This window comes from Asparagus officinalis, chromosome 9 (genome assembly GCF_001876935.1).
Source record: "Asparagus officinalis chromosome 9, Aspof.V1, whole genome shotgun sequence".
Taxonomy (NCBI): Eukaryota; Viridiplantae; Streptophyta; class Magnoliopsida; order Asparagales; family Asparagaceae; genus Asparagus; species Asparagus officinalis.
Genome location: NC_033802.1, coordinates 6,386,693 through 6,407,462, shown reverse-complemented (window position 1 = coordinate 6,407,462; position 20,770 = coordinate 6,386,693). Strand labels below are relative to the sequence as shown.

Here is a 20,770-nt window from a genome sequence, read left to right as displayed (position 1 = left end):
TAGATCTTTTTTTCTTCCATTATCTGCTTAATAAAGTTTACTAATTGGTACCTTCGCAAATAAGTTCCTTTTGGATCTTTTCAATTAAATAAGCACTTCATGTACATTATTTGAAGTCAAACACCAAAACTTAGGAATCCAATTTCTTGGATCCGATAAAGACAAGGCACATACAGCTCAGTATCTCTTATTTACGTATTCCTTTTGTATTAGGGAGAGATGATTAGTTCAGATTGCAAAGGCGCATGACCCGTCAAAACTAGTTGATTTGTTTAGGAAAGATCCCCCGTGCCTTGAGCTTGATTAAAGCTTATTCACATGCGATGTGCACTGGGACAAATAATAATCTTTGATGTCCTGCTAAGCGACAGAATTGCTTTAGAACTTATTCTAGCCAAATACTAATTTCATGTCAAAGTATAACTTTCTTTGCTTATCATTGTCAAAACTCTCTTGGACATAGTTATCCTTGAATAGCTTCATGCCGTTCTAAATAAAGTACAAGGTTGCTATTTTTTTAAAGAGAAAAGTGGGCAGGATAAGTTTAACAATGGCACTTGTTATTATACCCAAAGAATAGTGTCTTTTTGGGGGTCAAATGATAGGTTTATCTATTTATTTCAGTGAACAGGTTTGCTTAATGCAGTAACCAAAAACCCAAAGGATCGATTGCGGATAGACCGTTTGTAGTGTCGCCCAATTGCGGATGGACGACTTATAGTTTACTGTTGTATGTAGACCCTTTAAGTGAAATATTTTTGTCTCTTTTATCATCAGGAGGTTTGTTTGACAAAAGAATATTTTTTTTGAAAAATAAACCTCGTGATGATAGAAGACACAAGAAAATTTCACTCCGTGGGCCTATTTGCAACCATAGAACTATAATGGGTCTATCTGCGATTGGGCAATAGTATAGGGGGTCCGTCCGTTGTTAACCCAAACCAAGATGGCCTAGCAATATTAGTTCCTTTTTGTTGCCGGTCATGGGTATAGTAGTCTTGGGAGCACGTCTGCATTCCTCTCGTATAAATTGTCAAGAATGGGCCACAAATTTGCCAGGTGACTTTCAGTATTTGGCCAAGTCCGGCCCCACTAGCTTGTGTGAGGGATTGAATATCTTGGCAACAGCCACTCCAGAAACCTCCATGTCAACTGCCAACTTCTTGAACCACTAAAACAACTTCCCATGGTTCCTTAGTCTAGTCCTTTTGACATTAATGCACACAGACTCTTGTTATTGCTGTATTTATTTTGCTACATTTATTCATACTTATTGTTGCCGGTGTTATCCATAGAAGAAGCAGAAAATGGATGGAAGTGATATCGAGAATATGAATGGAGAGATGGAGAGACATGGATCGGGTTTTGTTGATGATAAGGATGTAATCCCGCTTCGAGAGCCTTTGCTGCTCAGGAAGAGGACCATGAACACTACATCTCAGATTGCTGTTGTTGGAGCCAATGTTTGCCCCATTGAGACCTTGGATTATGAGTAAGCTTTCTATCGTCTGATGGTCTGTTGATCTAGTTGCTGATCTTCTTATTTTTGAATCAATAGGGATAAGCTAAATAAGGATATTTCTTTCACAAATCCTTTCTGAAAACTGAACTGTTTCTGCTATTCCCGGGCTCCCATTAATTGGGGATAGCAAGAAAGAACTCAAGAGCTTGAAATCATAAATTTTCTTCTATGCAGTGGTTGATCCCATCCTTGATCTGAAAACAAAGGGGTGTTTATTATTGGTGCGTGCTTTTGAGATGTTTAATTGAGGAATAAGCTAATATATTTTCGCTTATGTAATTGATACTCTTGTGGAGTGTCTCAATTATTGCTGCCAAAGTTTTGATCTGAATCTGACTTAAAATCACTTGCATGATATTCACAATTATAATTTTATTATTTGATAGAAGCATCCCGTCATGTTAGTGGGGATGCCAAAATGATGACTTGCAAGCAATAAAGGTTGCTCATGAATTTCCCATGATCGGTAAAAGTTGAAACTCGTTTTATCAAAATTTAGGAAATTAGATACTTCTAAAGCTTAAACTCTAATTGTTATTCTTGTCTAGAATTCCAGAGCTATCAGTCCTAAGGTTTCAGGGTGCATGGTGAAAACTGGAGAAACATTTTTTTTACAGTATTTTGGAATATTTCATGTTACAGAGCGTGTAAATAAATCAAGCTGTCCTTATGCTGCTATTTCCTCAAAATAAAAGCATTTTATTTTTCTTGTTATCTTTACACTATATTAACTTAAAATTGAGCATGATTGTAAATGTTATATCCAAGAGACGTACTAGGCGTAAGGCATGTAGGACATAGTTTTATCACATAGTTGAAGCATTCAGTTAAGGAGACAGCAGTATTTCCAGAGTTTGAGTTTGTAAATTTAGTCCCACATTAGGGGAAAAAATATAGTATTGCAATGATTTGATATCTAACTGATACGAGTCACCTGACGAGCACCATTGATCGCGGAATTATCAAGAGTGGGTTGTGAAGAAGACAATAGAAAACACACAAATAATTGAGTTGAGCGAAAGAAAATACATTCTCTAGATTATGAGAAATAATAAATTACAAAACTCTCTCTCACAATCTCTCTAGATCAAAGAACAAACTCCCTGATCTCGTTTTTTATTACAATCTAGATAGATAACCCTAGAAAAATCGTGTTTCTATTTAAATCAAACAAAAAACCTAAATAGTACAGGAAACCAAGTCCAGGCCCAAAACCGCATCGCGGTCGACCGCAGAACCCATAGCGGTCGACCGTGGTAAACAATCGAAACTCAGTATCAACTACAGGGTTTGGCGGTCGACCGCAGAGTTCGTCGCGGTCGACCGCGAAAAGTCCAGAGACTTTTCCTAAGCTGTGCACGTTCGCGGTTTACCGCGGTGTCATGTGCGATCGACCGCTGGAAATCCAAAGTGTTTCCTGCAGCTTTCCTGTACTCTTCAACGTTGCCGCCTTCAACGACTTTGTCCACGTCTCTATTCTCAAGATACCATAAGAATCATCTATCCTCAAGCTCCCATGAGGATCGCTAAGCTCCCGAAGTCTCTATTCTCAAGATACCATAAGAATCATCTATCCTCAAGCTCCCATGAGGATCGCTAAGCTCCCGAAGCAAGGAAGAAGATAATCATCTATCCTCAAGCTCCCATGAGGATCGCTAAGCTCCCGAAGCAAGGAAGAAGATACACCCGTATCACTAACTGAGGACCAAGACTTAATTTGTTAAGCTTTGATGTCAAAATGATAAGTCTTATTTTAGTTATGTATCCTTAGCATGCGTATTCTTCTTTTTTTTCCCCCTTCTTTTTCCCCCCATGTCTTAGAGTTGATGTCTTCTTTTCTTTAATCTTATTTGTTTTCCATTTGAATGTTTGTTTATGTTCCCCTCGTATTTCTTTCTCAGGGTTGTGGAGAATGAACTATTTAAGCAAGACTGGAGGTCAAGGAAAAGAGTGCAGATATTTCAGTACATAGTCCTTAAATGGACTCTTGCACTACTTATAGGCTTAGGTACCGGACTCGTTGGCTTCTTCAACAACCTTGCAGTTGAGAATATTGCAGGATTCAAGTTGTTGCTAACAAGTGATCTTATGCTTGAGCATAGGTAAACTCTATGTTTCACCTCAGGAAAATATGAAGTGATATTTTTCCTGAAATTGCAGCTTCAGGTGGATCAGTTGTGATCCAGTATGTATATTGGTCACTACCATGCAATATATAAGTTAGGATTTGGAAGTGTAAGTGACTGCAAAGAGCTAGTTTTATCTAAGGGAGAATTAAAGCTGATGGTATAAGAAAACATAGCAAGAAAAATACGACAGATTATTTTTTTCTAGAAAGAAGATTTGGATGTGTTCAAAATAATAAAAATAGTTCCATCTTCCTTTTGTCAGAACTTAAATGATCAAGATATGTGACCAGAGTCTTTCAGTATGATTGTAGTTTTTTCTTCCTTGTTTTCATTGATGTTCCACGAGCAGGCAAAAAGTGAGTAATTAGTTCCACTGTGACCCAGATTCTATGGATATATGATACATTGAGTTAAAAGTTAATGAGTCGTTCACTCTAGTGTCGTTGTAGTTGTAAGTAATTTTGACCCAAGTTTTCTAGTAATGCTAATATCTGAAACAGTTGCCTTCCATAGCAATTGTAAATTTCATTTTTGGATTAAAAACTTGAAATATGAACACTTTAGATTTTTGGACATCTATATATGATATGAAATTTTTACCTGTTCACATGAACGGTCTGCATTCTCTCGAAAGAGTGAAAAAGAAACATTTTGCTAAAACTCAAAATAATGCCAGGTGTTCTGGTTCCAGTACAGGTACTTATTAGGTTTCGGGGCTTTTGCTGGTTGCAATCTTATTTTAGCAGCGGCAGCTGCTGCAGTTTGTGCTTATATTGCACCTGCTGCAGCTGGATCTGGTATACCTGAAGTGAAAGCTTATCTCAATGGAGTTGATGCTCACTCTATTTTAGCACCCAGTACTCTTTTTGTAAAGGTAACTCGTTTGTTCTTCAATCTTTTCATGTCTTAAAATTGAAATATAAATGACAGTAATAATGATCTAACTCCCAACTTGCATCCAGATTAGGAGATAAAGAATAAAGATATGATGATCCACGCGTTTCTCAAAGATTTTTCTATGCTATTTAGGAACAATGACAAACCAACATAACATTCTATAGGGAATGAAGAAATATGGTATATAGATCTTCTTACATAGACAGCCTTAAAAAATGGGAGAAAATATTAATTAAGATTAATAAATGAAATCACAAGGACGTTCAAAAATTTAGCTTACATTTCTCTATTTGTTAGCTAGTTACGTGCGTCATCGAGGATTAATTTGGCAGACCTGCAATAGGTGGTCTCTAAAACTTCCCATGCACTTGAATTTCTGGCAGGAAGGAAAAAAAAAATCTTCAAATATAAGTCATGGATCTGTAGGAAATTCTCTGATGGCTTGACTCGTTATCATCAGATAATTCAAATACCAAATTTTCCGTGTGCTTTATACCAAAGCAACCAAATATCAGAAAATTCTCTTCTACAACTGTCTCCTTAAGATTAGAATTGTTATTTTATATATTTCAGTGAAGCAATCATTCTTATTCATACGTCAACTTTCCTTCTTCAAGGACCAAACATGAATTTTTCTTTTGCTCTATTGACCATGAGGATATTCCTAAATTAAACTTCCTTCAAAAACTTTCAGCCAATATTTTCTCATTTTAGTTTCTCTTAAGACAGCATTGGATGACAAACCTTTACAAACAATGTTTCATTAAATTACTACATAACATGAAAATTACGTTCTATATTCTCTTGTATATGTTGCGCTAATCTGCAGATAGTTGGTTCAATTTGTGGAGTTTCTGCTGGATTTGTATTGGGTAAAGAGGGGCCCATGGTTCATACAGGAGCATGCATTGCCTCCTTACTTGGTCAAGGTGGGTCACGGAAGTACCACTTGACATGGAAATGGCTTAGATTCTTCAAAAATGATCGAGACCGAAGAGACTTGATCACCTGTGGAGCTGCTGCAGGTGTAGCAGCTGCTTTTCGAGCTCCTGTTGGAGGTGTTCTTTTTGCTCTTGAGGAAGCAGCATCTTGGTGATTTTCTCGCTAACTTTTGTGTCTCTTTTTCATAACTTTTGTGATGAACTATAATTACTCAAACATGGTACTCAGTGGACGAGAGTATAGTTATAGGTTAATCTTGACGGGTGTAAATCATTTGAGGAAATCTTTTTTGCAGACATATCATAGTTTTTGGAAATTATGCCATATTGTGTGGAGCTCTTGACATGTATAAATCAGCTAGCTGGAAAGAATCCAGTAACCTGTGTAGATTGTATACATGCACTATTAAGTATACAAACTGATGAAAAATGAGCAAAAATTTCATCTTAATTTCATGAATACATGTCATGCAAGAAGCATAACTGGACATAGAGCTAAAAGTGGAAGAGCTAATTCTTGAACCAATGTCATTCAAAATTTTGTTGGGCTTAAAAGCAGTCTCGTTTTGGAAGTTCACTATTTTTTTATAAATTATCAGGTGGAGAAGTGCTCTTCTTTGGCGAACATTTTTCACAACAGCTGTAGTTTCAGTATTACTAAGAAGCCTAATATCTTACTGTCGTGGGGGAAATTGTGGACTCTTCGGAGAAGGAGGATTGATTATGTTTGACCTTAGCTCGACTGTTGCTACATATAGCACCGCTGACCTGCTAGTAATTATAGTTCTTGGAATAATTGGAGGTATATTTGGAGGCCTCTACAACTTTCTCTTGGACAGGATCCTACGGGTTTACAGCATCATTAATGAGTATGTTTCACTAACTTTTTGTGATGATATATGAGGTTCTCTTGATGATCAATTATGACTATATATCTTTGTAAAAGAAAAACCTATGGAGGACCCTCTATAGAAAATCATATAGAAATGAAGACACCTCACTTACATGAACCTTGATGTACACATCATAATCAGCTATAGTGCAGTCACTACTACCTATTAATGCAGACTGCACTATTAATGCAGACTGCACTGATAGAAATTGCATTAATAGGCACTATTGATTGAATGGATAGCTAAAAGTGACGTGTGCATCTAGATTCGTGTTAGGTTAGGTGTATCCATTCCCGACTACACATGCTCCTAGAATGTCCTGCATGCGAACAGGATGTTCTCAGCTGCACATGGGGGGCATGAAATGCCAAAACTGGCCCCTTCCAAGTCATTGTGCGGCTGCAAGCAGGGCATTCTGAGGGGAATGCAAACTCTTCATCCCCTCTTGATTTCCTATTTCCTTTGATGTTGATACATCTAATTAACTGCAGGAAGGGCCCTCCATTTAAGATCCTTCTCACAGTCAGCATCTCTCTTCTCACATCATGCTGCTCCTATGGACTTCCTTGGCTTGCCAGGTGCACTCCATGTCCTGAGAACCTTAAAGAGCAGTGTCCCACAATTGGTCGATCTGGCAACTTCAAGAATTTTCAGTGCCCACCGGGTCACTACAATGACCTTGCCTCCCTCTTCCTCAACACCAACGACGATGCAATCAGAAACCTCTTCAGTGGTGGTACTGGGAATGAGTTTCACATCTCCACCCTCTTTGTCTTTTTTATCGCTATTTATTCCCTTGGTCTCATAACTTATGGGGTTGCTGTTCCTTCCGGTCTTTTTGTCCCTGTTATACTTGCCGGTGCTTCATATGGGCGAATGGTAGGGACTCTTTTAGGCTCTGTAGCTAACCTAGATGCGGGTCTCTTTGCCCTTCTTGGAGCAGCATCGTTTCTTGGTGGGACGATGAGAATGACCGTCTCTGTGTGCGTTATTCTATTAGAGCTTACCAATGATCTTCCAATGCTCCCTCTGGTTATGCTTGTCCTTCTCATCTCCAAAAGTGTAGCCGATAGCTTCAACAAGGGGGTCTATGATCAAATTATTGCAATGAAGGGTTTGCCGTTTATGGAGGCTCACGCAGAGCCCTATATGAGAAATTTGGTTGCTGGTGATGTGGTCTCTGGACCTCTCATTTCTTTTTCGGGAATCGAGAGGGTAGGCAATATAATGCATGCATTAAAGTTAACAGGCCATAATGGATTCCCGGTGGTTGATGAGCCTCCTTTTTCAGATGCACCGGAACTTTGTGGGCTGGTGTTGAGGTCTCATTTGCTTGTGTTACTTAAAGGGAAGAATTTTATGAAGGAGAGGGTGGCCACTGGGGTATCGGCAGTTTTGCAGAGGTTTGATGCCTATGATTTTGCAAAGGCAGGATCAGGGAAGGGGGTGAAATTAGAAGACTTGGATATTCGAGAAGAGGAGATGGAGATGTTTGTTGATTTACATCCGATTACCAACACATCGCCATATACTGTGGTCGAGACAATGTCGTTAGCCAAGGCTGCAGTTCTTTTTCGGCAGCTTGGACTCAGACATCTCTGTGTTGTACCAAAGACTCCAGGGGTAAGAATTCTAGCAACGTGGGCCAGCTCATGCACACACCCAAGGGAACTTATAGAACAAAGATTCTTGATTGGCATTGAACTCGAGTCAATAAAGAGAATTCTAGTCACTTTAATTGCAGAAAACCATAAAGTCGGCATCAAAATGTTTATCTTAATGCAGATTTGAACAATCGAAACACAAGTAACCACAATTAAAAAGGGATATCTCAATTTACAGAAAAAACTGTAGAATATTCCATCTTCATCAATCAGGAGCAATACTAATAGCAAAATGATGAATTTCAGTAACTCAACTAGCCTGCAACCAATCGACAGAAGTTGTGCATTTTTCACTCTTTTGAGAAATAGCTTCAGACACTGTTTTTTGGAGTGCACACACAAAATATTAGATTTGGCGAAATTTCGTATTACTAGCTCTTCTAGAATTATATCATCTACTTGAACTTTGTGCGCTTGATGACTTTTTTTTAAATAACCCAACCCCGAATCGAACCCACGACCGTGGGAGCCATATTGGGCTCGATGACTTTTTGTCTGTGATGATATGTTTCAATCTTCTTAGTCATAAGACTGATATATCTTGGTTTGCAGAGGCCTCCAATTGTTGGTATTCTTACTCGGCATGACTTTATGCCAGAACATGTGCTTGGTTTGTTCCCTCATCTCGGCTCCCATAAGTGAAGGTAGAATCTGGTGAGGCGATCATTTCCCTTTCTGTTTAACTGTGTATAATACAGTAGAAGTTTTATAACCGTTACTTGTCAGTTATTGAGACTAGGTGCCAGCTTGGAACCTCATATAAAAAATAAATACTCTTAATAAATGTTATAGTGGTTTGATATATATACACGTACCACTGTCTCTGCAGCAATGTCAGTTTTGTATTTCTTTCACTTCCACTGTAACTAATATTCAGAATCAAAATTTGTATCATTTGATGTAATTTTGAAGCCTGAGACAAAGTTTGAATATGGCTTTTGATAAATAGACACAAATTTGGAAGGTTGTTATGTGGATTAAAACCTGGAATCCAATGTAGTTTTCAAATTTGAGCTAACCTGAAATAATTTTTTTGTCAATTTGGCTTGAGCCTTGGTAAGCTTGCAATACAATGCGAAACTTCTGGATGCTAATGTCTCGCTCAGCACAACCATAATTATAGAGAACTTCTATTCTGTCACTTAGGAAATACTTGTAATATCTACCACTTCTTTGCTCTTGTAATCTCTGAAGCTTAACTTAAGCTCATCTTTGTATTTTTTACAGGTTTTCTGGTGTCTGATTCTATATGTGGATACTGACGAAAGTGCATTACAGTTTCTACTGTTATCAGAAACCTGAACACATACAACTCATGTTACTTCTAAATCATCAGGGAATTGCTGTTCTCGCTGTGCTTCCGTAGATTTTTTTTTTCCTTTTCTTTTTTCTCTGAGAGGTGATCTTGTAATACCGAAATCTTGTCAACATTTTACTGTAATTATGCATGTAATCAAGTGTATTTCCCCCCATCACATTGGCTTACTCTCTATGTCAGGTGCCTCTTGACTGTTTGTGTCTGGTTTGTAGCATAAAATTACATGTTTTGATCTTCATATACTGTTGTATATGTTTGTCTGGTTTCTTTTTAATAGCAAAGAGAGGTGTTCATTATTTAATAAAAACTATTATTTATAATGGTTACTGCAGTTGGTACTGGTGAGTTTATATGGATGAGTTTTGGATATTTTGAAAATTAAGGTTCCAAACAGCTTTTTTTTAATTTAATTTAATTTTTTTATTGGATGTCTGCAAATGATAAGAACTGAAATCAACATTAACTTATTCAGAAAACTAATGCATCATCATTTCATCCATCTGCTTTGTGTGGAAACTTGTAATCTTTATTTTTGTTTTCTTTTTTAAAAAAAATAAAGAATGGATCTTTTTAACTTGTAGTCAATTCCTCTAATTAGCTAAATTTGAAAAAGGTCTCCAAGAAATGTACATTGTCGTTCAAACTAAGGAAACAAAAATGCATCATCGTTGAAAAAGTATTTATTCTTCGAGTAAAAACTAAGTATTTCTTCTTCGAGTAAAAACTAATGGGTAATATTGTTTCCACTTGACTATTGCATCTCATTTGGTACGTGAGAATGGAATCAAGTGAGAATGGAACGATATGGAATTGATATGAGAATGAAATGTTCATTCTCATTCTCATGTTTGGGTGCAATTAGAGAATTAATTGGAAATATCTTTAAGAAGGGTATATCATAAGTTTTCTTTATTGTCATCCTCACTTAAGTGAGCATATCAATTCCTTGATAACTCATTAGGAATAGTAATTCCCACTTTAAGTGGGAATTGATGAGAACACATCGTGTTCGGTAAGTAAAAATGAGAAGTTAAAATTGTATTTCACTCCCACACTCATTCCCATGAATCAAACGAGGCGTTGTTATCTAATCTACTTTCCTTTTATAACTAAAGGAAAACCTGATGGTGAAGAATGAAATTTTTCATTATCCACATATCTCCTTACATTTTTATTATCTATTACCCCGCTAAACAACCACTTTAGTATGAGTCCTCTCAACTTCCGCACATGGTTTTATCAGAGATTTGTAATTTGCTTTTCCAATTCTCAATCAAATGTTATTGCATTTTTTTCATAATAACTGTTGATCAATATGAACGATTTCATTGTGCTCGCTTCCAAATTATCTGTGTATACAATATTTACTTGCAGTATAAATATAAATTACCTTGCACTCTGTTATTCGTCATATTCTGAAATTAAATTATAAACGATAATTCCCCAGTAATGGCATGATATAGGCTTTCTGGCCTTTTACGTTTGTTTTTGTTACATTTTTTTGGTAACAGACGTTCTAATTTCTGTTTATAATCCCGCAATTAGATTATTGAACCAATTTTAAAACTCTGTTCAACTTCCTGATTAAACTTAGCTATAATCTTCAGAGTTATCTTTAGGTAAATAACATTCTATATATTCTTATTTATACCATAATCATAGCTACAAATATGCAATGTAAAAAATTACTGCTATAAATCCTTTTTGGCAGAATTTTTGGGAGAAAAGTCGAGAATATATATAGATGTTTATACGTTGGGTGTGCGGAGTTAGGGTGGAAATGAACCAAATAATTAACAAATAGTTCGATAATTGTTCGAATAACTATTCGATCATATTCGATTCGGTAGTTCATTTACCACTAAACAAATATTTTTTAGTATTCGAGTTTACTAACGAATAGAATTTAACCAGATGTATATTCGATTCGTTTGTTTATTAAATATTCGTTTAAAATTTAATCACAGCTTATTATTTGTATTATTGCACATATGATGTCATATTTTTAATTCACTTACCATTTCTACTTAACTTTTATATACTGATTTTAAGTCTAAAATAATCTTAAATCTACTTTCTAATTAAAATTTTGATTTAAATATATATACATCATATATTAAAAAGGAATAATTTTTATTTATGAATTTTAATATTATTTGAAAATCAAAATTTTTAGCAAAATAAATATACTCTAATATTCGATAAGTATTCGTGAATATTCATGAATATTTATCAAATACCAAGTATTCGAGTTCAAATTCGAAAAACTAGATATATGAATATTAGAGTCCGTATTCGAATTCGATAATTTTAAACAAATACAAATACGAACATCTTAGTATTCGATTCGATTCGATCGTTTACCACCCCTAGTGCGGAGTAATGTTCACAAATTAAGAATGAAGTAAATGACAGGTGTATTTTAGTAAGATACCCCAGATTTATTGCAGTTAAAGACACGTGAATATTCAGGGAGTAGTATAAATCACGAATACATCTCATGTGAAAAATGATTCTAGATATAACATGTTCTAAATAATGCTTAAGTAATGACAAATAGACAAAATTTGTTAGGGGGCATTCCTTAATTTCCCTTATTTTACAATGTGAAATTTAATGATGTTAATAACATTAGAGCTGATGGACAAGTACATTTAAACTTCAACAATAGCCACTGATCACTTCCACAAGCAATTGAATAATTCATGGAGCAATCTCTCATCCAAGCATTTTGATTATTATAAAATTTTCTACTCAGCAATTGATAGTAAATAAAGATTTCATGGTGTTCAAGAAAACAATCCGGCCAGTATCCCCTGTTATTATAAATGGGGTAAAATCATATTGAAAATAAGCGTTGAAGTACCAAAATAAAACTGAAACCTGATAATTAATGGGTTTTTTAACAGTGCTTCGGAGAAAATGTGATGATCTCATTTGATTTAAACTAATTGCCTTATTATGTATTTATTTTGCAGTGCAACGTTTCAAAGGACTGACGTAGGATCTTATTCTATGAAGCTTCTCGTGTTGACTTGAGTTGTTATAGTGTCCATAAATACTGGATTATGACAATCTTTTTTTAGGATTCGGATCTTCTCCACTACAAAAAAAACAGTGGAGGGACCACTACATAATCACGACCATTGATTATCTAGTTAATGGTTGTGATTTTTTCTCTTAGTGCAAATTAGGAATGAGTGCAATACACGGGGGTATGGTAAGTATTAGATTTAGATTGTATCATAACCGCCTATTAAATAATTAACGATTGAGATTAAAAACAGTGGTCTCTCCACTGTTTTTTTTGTAGTGGAGAGAATCCAAATCCCTTTTTTTATTGTCCATAAATGTTGAATTGAGTTCTTTTGGGTTGCTCTTTGTATCGTTCATAAATATTGAGATAAGTTGTTAAATTGTTCATGGATGCTTGGACTATGCCTATCTATTTTTGTTATATTGTTATCTGACGTTGAATTGAGTTGTCATATTATCAATAAATAATGGATTATGCCTATCTATTTTTTATGATACTGATCTCCAAGCATATATCCCAATTGTCAGGTTAAAAAAGAACACCAAACCCATAATGTTGAACTTCACAACTATGGATGTTACTTGAAGAGATAAGTAAGAAATTTATAATCAGGGATCTAGCCACTCAGGACTAAAGGACTTCATTGAAGAAAAACTACAAATCTTGAGAAACATTTAGTTATTTCATATTTTTAACTATCTATGTTTCTGTGTTTAATTATGGAATGCAGCCTTATGATGAATTACCAACATATAACTTGGTTACAATATCACACTAATATCCTATAATGTATTATGACATCGTTAGTGCATTAAAAATATTAGTATAATTGAACATAATATCTAACATATTCCTTAAATAAGTAATTACTAGCACATGTTGCTATTTTTATAAGCTATTATATAATTTTAAGACAAATTCCACATGACGAAATAAAAAAATGAGATGGGAAAAAAATTTGCTCACAAAAAAAAGTTGTAAGGACACCGTGCTTAGCACAGGATGAATACTAGCATATTAATAATGCATTAAGAGAAAGTAAGGGTGAGTTTGGCAAAATGCTAAGATTGGTTTTATCTAAAATAAGCTAGCTCTAATAATTCAGTCTAGTTTGGCAAATGAAATTGCTACGCTAAACTAGTTCTTATTCGACCCAATTTTGGCTCATAACTAGGCCAAAAGAAATTAAAACCAAGGGTCTTCTGATTTGAAGTAGAACTAGATAAGTTTGGTACGAAAAAAGAAAAGGAAAGGAAAAAGGAATGTATATTGCCATTATCAAGCGGATTAACAAAGATAAACATATTTCTTTATCAAATCGGAACTCTATCTTTATGCATTATGTGCATTTACCAAATATTGTTTAGTTCTAGGCCAAGTTTAATTTGTTAAAATAATTACGAACTAAGTTCAACTCAAAGCTAGTTCACATAGAACCTACTAGCTAGTTTAGTCTAATCTAAGGTAGTGTAATTGGATTAAAACTAAACTGAATCATTTCTAAGTTTATCGAAAATTAATACATTGAACATAAATGGTTCATGCATGTATGTCTTTTTTGAGTTGGCCACCGAGAGAATCATCACGGTCCCCTCCTTATAAAATCTTTTTGATTAGCTTTGTCTACTCCCGTACATACAATGTCCACACTACTTTCTCTTTTTAAAGCATGGAAGAGATTTGGTGTGATCTCCAAGCAATCGCAACATGATCATAATCAAACAATTTTACCTAAATTGCGAGAGAGAAATCAAAGCCATGATCGCCAACTTGTCGTTGTAAAGGCAAAGACAATATCTTCCACAATATAGTGAAATCTTCGTACCCGTTTATTCTTTGGAGGAAAAAGAAAAGTACTCAATATTTTTTTTTTCTATAAAATTTGTAGTAAAAATTTATAAAATTTAAAGAGTATCACATTTATTTATTTATTTTTTATTTCTTTGTTTGATTCAAAGTATGAAAAAGTTTCTAATTTTATAGAAAATATGTTGTTGTTGTTTTTTTTTCTTTTGTTTGGTTGGATGTTATTTTATAGAAAATAGCTTACTAACTAGGAAAAATTGCTTCAAGGCCCTAAAATTCAAGTTTCGATGTGCTCCAGCCCCCCAACTTACCCTAATGTGCTGCAGCCCCTATAATTTGAAAAAATTGTGTCCAGGCCCCTCTCCCCAAGTTCCAACGCAACCTCCTCCAAAATCCTGATTTTACCATCTCCCCTACCCCTCCCCTGCTCCGCCTCCCTCCCCTGCTGCACCTCCCCCTACACCTCCCTCCTCCTCCTCTGATCCCCCTCCCCCACCTCCCTCCTCCGCTCCGTTGTCGGTACCATCCCGAGGAACTTCACTTCTCATGTTAACTATTATAGTTAACATGTTCTATTATAGGTAACACGTTAACTATTACAGTTCACATATTGAGCTAAAAATATATTTATGAAATTATAATAGTTAACATGTTATCTATAACAGTTAACATGTTATTTATAATAGTTAACATGAGCTGACATGAGAAAAAGGGTAAAATTGGGATTTTAGGAGCTGACATGTCTAATCATGAGCTAGAATCATGATGGAGAGCTCTGGACATAGTTTAAAAAAAAGAGGCTGCAGCACATTAAAAAAATATGAGGGGCAGAGACACATTGAAACTTGAATTTTGGAACATAGAAGCAATTTTTCCTACTAACAATGCCCATGAGAAATCACAAGGGAATGGTACTGTTGTACTTAATTATTTTTTTAAATTTATACATCAAATTTCCTTGTAATTTCCACTCATTTAGAAAGGAAGTTGATTTCTATAGAATAATACATTTCCCCCTACTTTATAGAAAATATTTCTGTATTTTTTGGAACCAAATACAGTTTATAGAAATCTACAAAAATTTATTATTTACGATAACACCATTGTCAGGTGTTTTCTAAAAACTTTTTCATAAAATAGATGAACCAAACAGCCGCTTGTTCTTCGCTTCTTTTTTGGAGTTTGTGTTCCTTTGTGAGGAGAAAAAGGATTTGTCTCATCAATAAACAAGATTTGATGTGGACTTTGACACGACAATCCTTTTTCTCTCCTCTGTCTTTCAATCCAAAAGAGAGTTTGAGATCGTACATCTTTTTTCCTTTATTCTCATAGCAAAGGGATTGCGTCGAGATACGCTTGAGCTAGCATCTCCTTTTATTTGATACTCGATAGCATTTCTATCTTAATTCATTGGTAGAAATTGTGGAATCAAGTATTTGCCCACGGCTTGTTATTTTATCTAATTGTTTTTTATGATTAAACAGGTAGATCCTCCTTTTTATTTAAATACAACTGTTTTTTTTACTTGCGGTTCAAATGTACAACTGCTGTTATAGTCAGCGGCATATCCACAAAATATTCTTGGGGAGAGGGATGACAAATATCTGTGTACCAAAATCTAAAATGTAATGTTAAAATTCAATTGTGCTAAATGTTTGGTTTTTTGGTTATATAGGTAAAAGAGGCTTTGGTTTGGTAGGAGAGAAGTTAGCAGTAGGCGGGCGGGGGGGGGGGGGCCTGCGCATAAACATTAAAAATATTCACTGATAGGGAGTTTTTAGAGAGTAAGGTCAAGTAGAGTAAAGTAATAAAAGGAGAGAAAAGATGCAAAATGAACTTGAAAGTGAAGAGAGATAAAATCCCGCCGATTTGGAGAGACACAAGTGTAAGGAGAGAGACTATATAAAATGAACTAAAAAATCATATAGGTCTCTTTACTCCCTCTCCAACCAAATAAGAACTATAAAAGTTATATCCCTCATTATACCTCATCAAACATTACCTCACTTTAACTTCTATTCTAATACATCCTACCAAACTAAGTCTAAAGGGTTGGGGATGCAAATATTTTTCAACTACCGAAGGGTTATAATACTATGTGTAGAACTCCTCTAGGCGGGGTTTATTGGCTAGGACAAGTTGGGGCTAAGTGGGATAATTGTTCCAATGGAACACTTTGGGATATTTTGAATGGTGTAAAGCGGGACAATTTAGAATAATGGAACAATTTAGAGCTTTGATTTGAAAATTCATGTTGGATAATTGATGATGTGGTACCTTATTAAAATACAATATTTATCTATCAATTAAATCTAAATTAATATACATAATTGGTTTAGTATATTATTTGGTATGTTATATAATATAACACATTATTTTACTTTATACTAAAAATATAATATATTATATTATAATTACTAATAACTATATTTAATATTATTAATTAATATAATATAATATATTATAATAATATGATATATTATAAATATATTTAATATAATATTTTAATAACATAATATTTAATCAAATGTTATATTATTTTATTTAAGTCAATATATATTTTATTTTATGATAATTACTATAATTTAAATAGAATAATTGATGACATTGTGTTAGATCTAAACCATAAACTTGAGATCTAAAAACCATATAGCCATGATTAATTCAAAGAGATTAACAATAATCAAAAGAGCGGAAGCTTATACCTGAATCCATGGATGAACCTTGAGATGAGTTTTGGATCTTCTAACCTTAGGGTTTCTCTAAATCCGAATTTCTCTAGCTAGATGGGGGTGTAGAGAATTAGAAAATGTAACCCTAGGTTAGGGACCATAACCCCTTATTTATAGATGTTGTATTTTTATAATTTAGCCCCTCAATAAATTACAATTACAACCTGGTATCTGCACATATAACCCCATGACTTATTTAAATACCAAATTAACCCAACTTAATTGATCACTTTAGTGGGTTATCCTGAAAGATAGCAATACACATTGATTAATCATATGTGCCCACAAATAGATTTATTAGATTAAATCCAACAATCTCCCACTTGGGCACCATATGATTCCTTAAACTGTGTATAACCTTATGAGCTCCAAAATGCTATCACTGAAAAGGTATTTCCGAACAATCTCGTCCATTGACTATATCAATATAGGATCAAAGCGGCCTTCGTCACATTTATCGTGACTCGACCCATCAATGGTCACATATACCAATACAATCACACGACATAGATCAATCATGGATGTGCAACATGAAAATTACATGCAATGTGATCAGTACATGTCTATTTTCAACTGGTCCTTCTTAGTGAGGTCAAAACCAAACATAATGTAACAGAGTGTCTTAACTGAATACTTTATTCTGATCAGACAATACAACCAAACATAAAGCACCACAAATACAAACTCCCACTAAAACATAATATCCTCAAATAATACCACACCCATATGAGCAGTATGCTCATGAAAGACCTTAGGTGGCAATCCCTTAGTAAGAGGATCAGCTATCATGGAGTTTGTCCCAATGTGCTCTATGGATATCTGTCCACTCTGTACCCTTTCTTTCACAACCAGGAACTTAATGTCAATATGTTTTGACTTAGTTGAGCTCCTGTTGTTATTGGAATACATTACTGCAGATTTATTGTCACAATATAGCCTTAGTGGTCTTTCAACATTTTCCAAAATGCGCAGTCCCGTGACAAAATTTCGCAGCCATATTCCCTGATTGGATGCCTCATAGCAAGCTACAAATTCTGCTGCCATAGTGGAGGAAGCTACTAGTGTTTGTTTGACACTTTTCCATGATATAGCTCCTCCTGCTAACATATAAATGTAGCCTGATGTAGACTTCCTGCTATCTTGGCATCCAGCAAAATCAGAGTCCGAATACCCAATGACCTCTAATTTCTCTGATTTTCTGTATGTGAGCATGTAATCTTTTGTTTTCTGAAGATACCTCATAACCCTTTTGACTGCTATCCAATGATCCATACCAGGGTTGCTTAAGTATCTGCCTAACATCCCAACAATGTACGCAATATCCGGACGCGTACATACCTGAGCATACATTAGACTTCCTACAGCCGAAGCATAAGGAATCTTCTGCATTTCCTGAATTTCAAGGTTACCTTTAGGGCACTGATTGAGACTAAACTTGTCTCCTTTAGCAACAGGGGTGTCACCTGGTCTGCAATCTTGCATGCCAAACCTTTTAAGTACCTTATCGATATAGCTCTTTTGTGATAATCCAAGAATACCCCGAGAGCGATCTCGATGTATCTGGATCCCTAATATAAAAGAGGCGTCCCCAAGATCTTTCATCTCAAAATTCTTTGATAGAAATCTCTTGGTTTCGTGCAACATGCCTATATCATTAGTGGCAAGCAAGATGTCATCCACATACAGAACCAGAAAAATATACTTACTCCCACTGAACTTGTGATATACACAGTCATCAACAATGTTCATCTCAAAACCGAACGAGATAACTATTTGTTGAAACTTATGATACCATTGACGAGGAGCTTGCTTGAGTCCATAGATGGATTTCCTTAATTTGCAGACCATATTCTTTGGGTCTCCCGACACAAAGTTTTCTGGTTGCACCATATAGATCATCTCATCAATGTCTCCATTGAGAAATGCAGTCTTAACATCCATCTGATGTAACTCAAGATCATAATGAGCAACAAGTGCCATGATTATTCTGAAAGAGTCTTTCGATGAAACCGGAGAGAAAGTCTCTGTATAATCAATGCCTTCCTTTTGAGTATAGCCTTTAGCCACAAGACGTGCCTTATACCTCTCCACATTACCGTTTGCATCCCGCTTGGTTTTAAAAATCCATTTACAACCAATTGGTTTTGCACCTTCTGGTAATGGGACAAGTTCCCAAACCTTATTGTCTTGCATAGACTTGTACTCTTCATTCATGGCATCAATCCACTGTTGAGAGTTAGAACTTTTCATGGCCTGAGAGAAGTTGATTGGATCATCTTCTAACATTCCACTACTTTCCTCATGTTCTTGGAGAAATACAATATAATCATCCGGAATAGCATTTCTCCTTTCTCTCGTGGATCTCCTTAATGGCACTGGTTCTTGAGGTTGTTGAGTTTGTTCTTCTGGAACAGGGAGTTGTTCAACATTATCATCTTGAGGTTCCGGATTTACTTCTTGAGCAACAACAGGTATAGGAACCTGAATATTGTCAAAAGTAACTGTATGGATTGGATCTGAAGCCAATTCCTCCTCAAAACTAATGTCTCTAACCTTATTTCTCCCCCCAAACTCAACATCCTCAAAGAATGTTGCTGTTCCCGTCTCAAAAATGTTCCTTATAGTGGGATCATAAAACTTAAAGCCCCTAGAGCGTTCAGAGTATCCAATAAAGTAGCTGCTAACTGTTTTGGAGTCCAATTTCTTTTCATTTGGCCTATAAGGCCTTGCCTCAGCTGGACATCCCCAAATATGTAAATGCTTTAAACTGGGCTTTCGACCAGTCCAAAGCTCATAAGGTGTTTTAGCAACTGCTTTACTTGGTACTCTATTCAGAATGTAAGCTGCTGTCTTAAGTGCTTCTCCCCAGAGTGACTCTGGTAAAGAAGAATGAGCAATCATACTTCTTACCATATCCTTAAGAGTCCTGTTTCGTCTTTCAGCTACACCATTCATGCTAGGTGAACCCGGCATGGTGTACTGTGGGACGATACCGTATTCCTCTAGGTATCTAGCAAATGGTCCTGGACGTTGTTCACCTGAACCATCATATCTACCGTAGTACTCACCACCACGATCAGATCTGACGGTTTTAATTCTTCTGTTGAGTTGATTCTCAACTTCAGCTTTATAGGCTTTGAACATGTCCAGAGACTCAGATTTTTCATGAATAAGATATAGGTGCCCATAACGTGAGTAATCGTCTATGAATGATATAAAATATTGTTGACCATTCCAGGATTCCGTAGGGAATGGCCCACAAATATCCGTATGTATCAATTCTAAGACATCCGAAGATCTGTTGGCACCTAATCTTTTCACTTTGGTCTGTTTTCCCTTGATACATTCAACACATACGTCGAAGTCCGAAAAATCAAGGGAATCCAAAATGCCATCAGACACAAGACGCTCAATTCTACCTTTTGAGATATGACCTAAGCGCTTATGCCATAATGTCGCCGAATTTTCCTTATTTAATTTACGCTTAGTACCACGTGATTCCACATGCAAGGATTCATTGTAAGAAGCAATTGTATCAAGCAAATATAGGTTGTCATAAATACTCAAGTAACCGGTTCCCACAACATTTGAATTAAAAGATAAACTGAATTGACTGTTTCCAAATGAACAAGAATAACCTGATTTGTCCAATACAGAAACAGAAACCAAATTCCGTCTAAAAGACGGTACTACAAAAGTATCTTTTAAATCCAAATAATAACCAGTTCCTAACAACAACCTAAAGTGCCCAATTGCTTCCACATCTACCGATTGTCCGTCGCCCACAAAGATGTGTCTTTCAACATCACTTGGCTTTCGGTAGCTCAGGCA

The 20,770-nt window shown here is 35.5% G+C and overlaps 1 protein-coding gene across 5 annotated transcripts in view; it reads left to right on the top strand.

The window, feature by feature from the left end:
- LOC109823713 (chloride channel protein CLC-c-like) overlaps positions 1–9,602 on the top strand; it is a 10,411-nt gene extending 809 nt beyond the window's left edge. For 3 of the 5 annotated variants that reach the window (XM_020390054.1, XM_020390057.1, XM_020390056.1), the window contains 8 exons: positions 1,296–1,492; positions 3,424–3,624; positions 4,348–4,525; positions 5,378–5,640; positions 6,089–6,358; positions 6,874–8,005; positions 8,599–8,700; positions 9,274–9,602. In XM_020390054.1, coding sequence (XP_020245643.1) covers positions 1,308–1,492; positions 3,424–3,624; positions 4,348–4,525; positions 5,378–5,640; positions 6,089–6,358; positions 6,874–8,005; positions 8,599–8,688 — 2,319 coding nt within the window. In that variant the 5' untranslated portion in view covers positions 1,296–1,307 and the 3' untranslated portion in view covers positions 8,689–8,700; positions 9,274–9,602. Of the gene's footprint in view, positions 1–1,022; positions 1,493–3,423; positions 3,625–4,347; positions 4,526–5,377; positions 5,641–6,088; positions 6,359–6,873; positions 8,006–8,598; positions 8,701–9,273 lie in introns of those variants that run through there. The other 2 variants (XM_020390058.1, XM_020390055.1) reach the window with 2 other exon arrangements.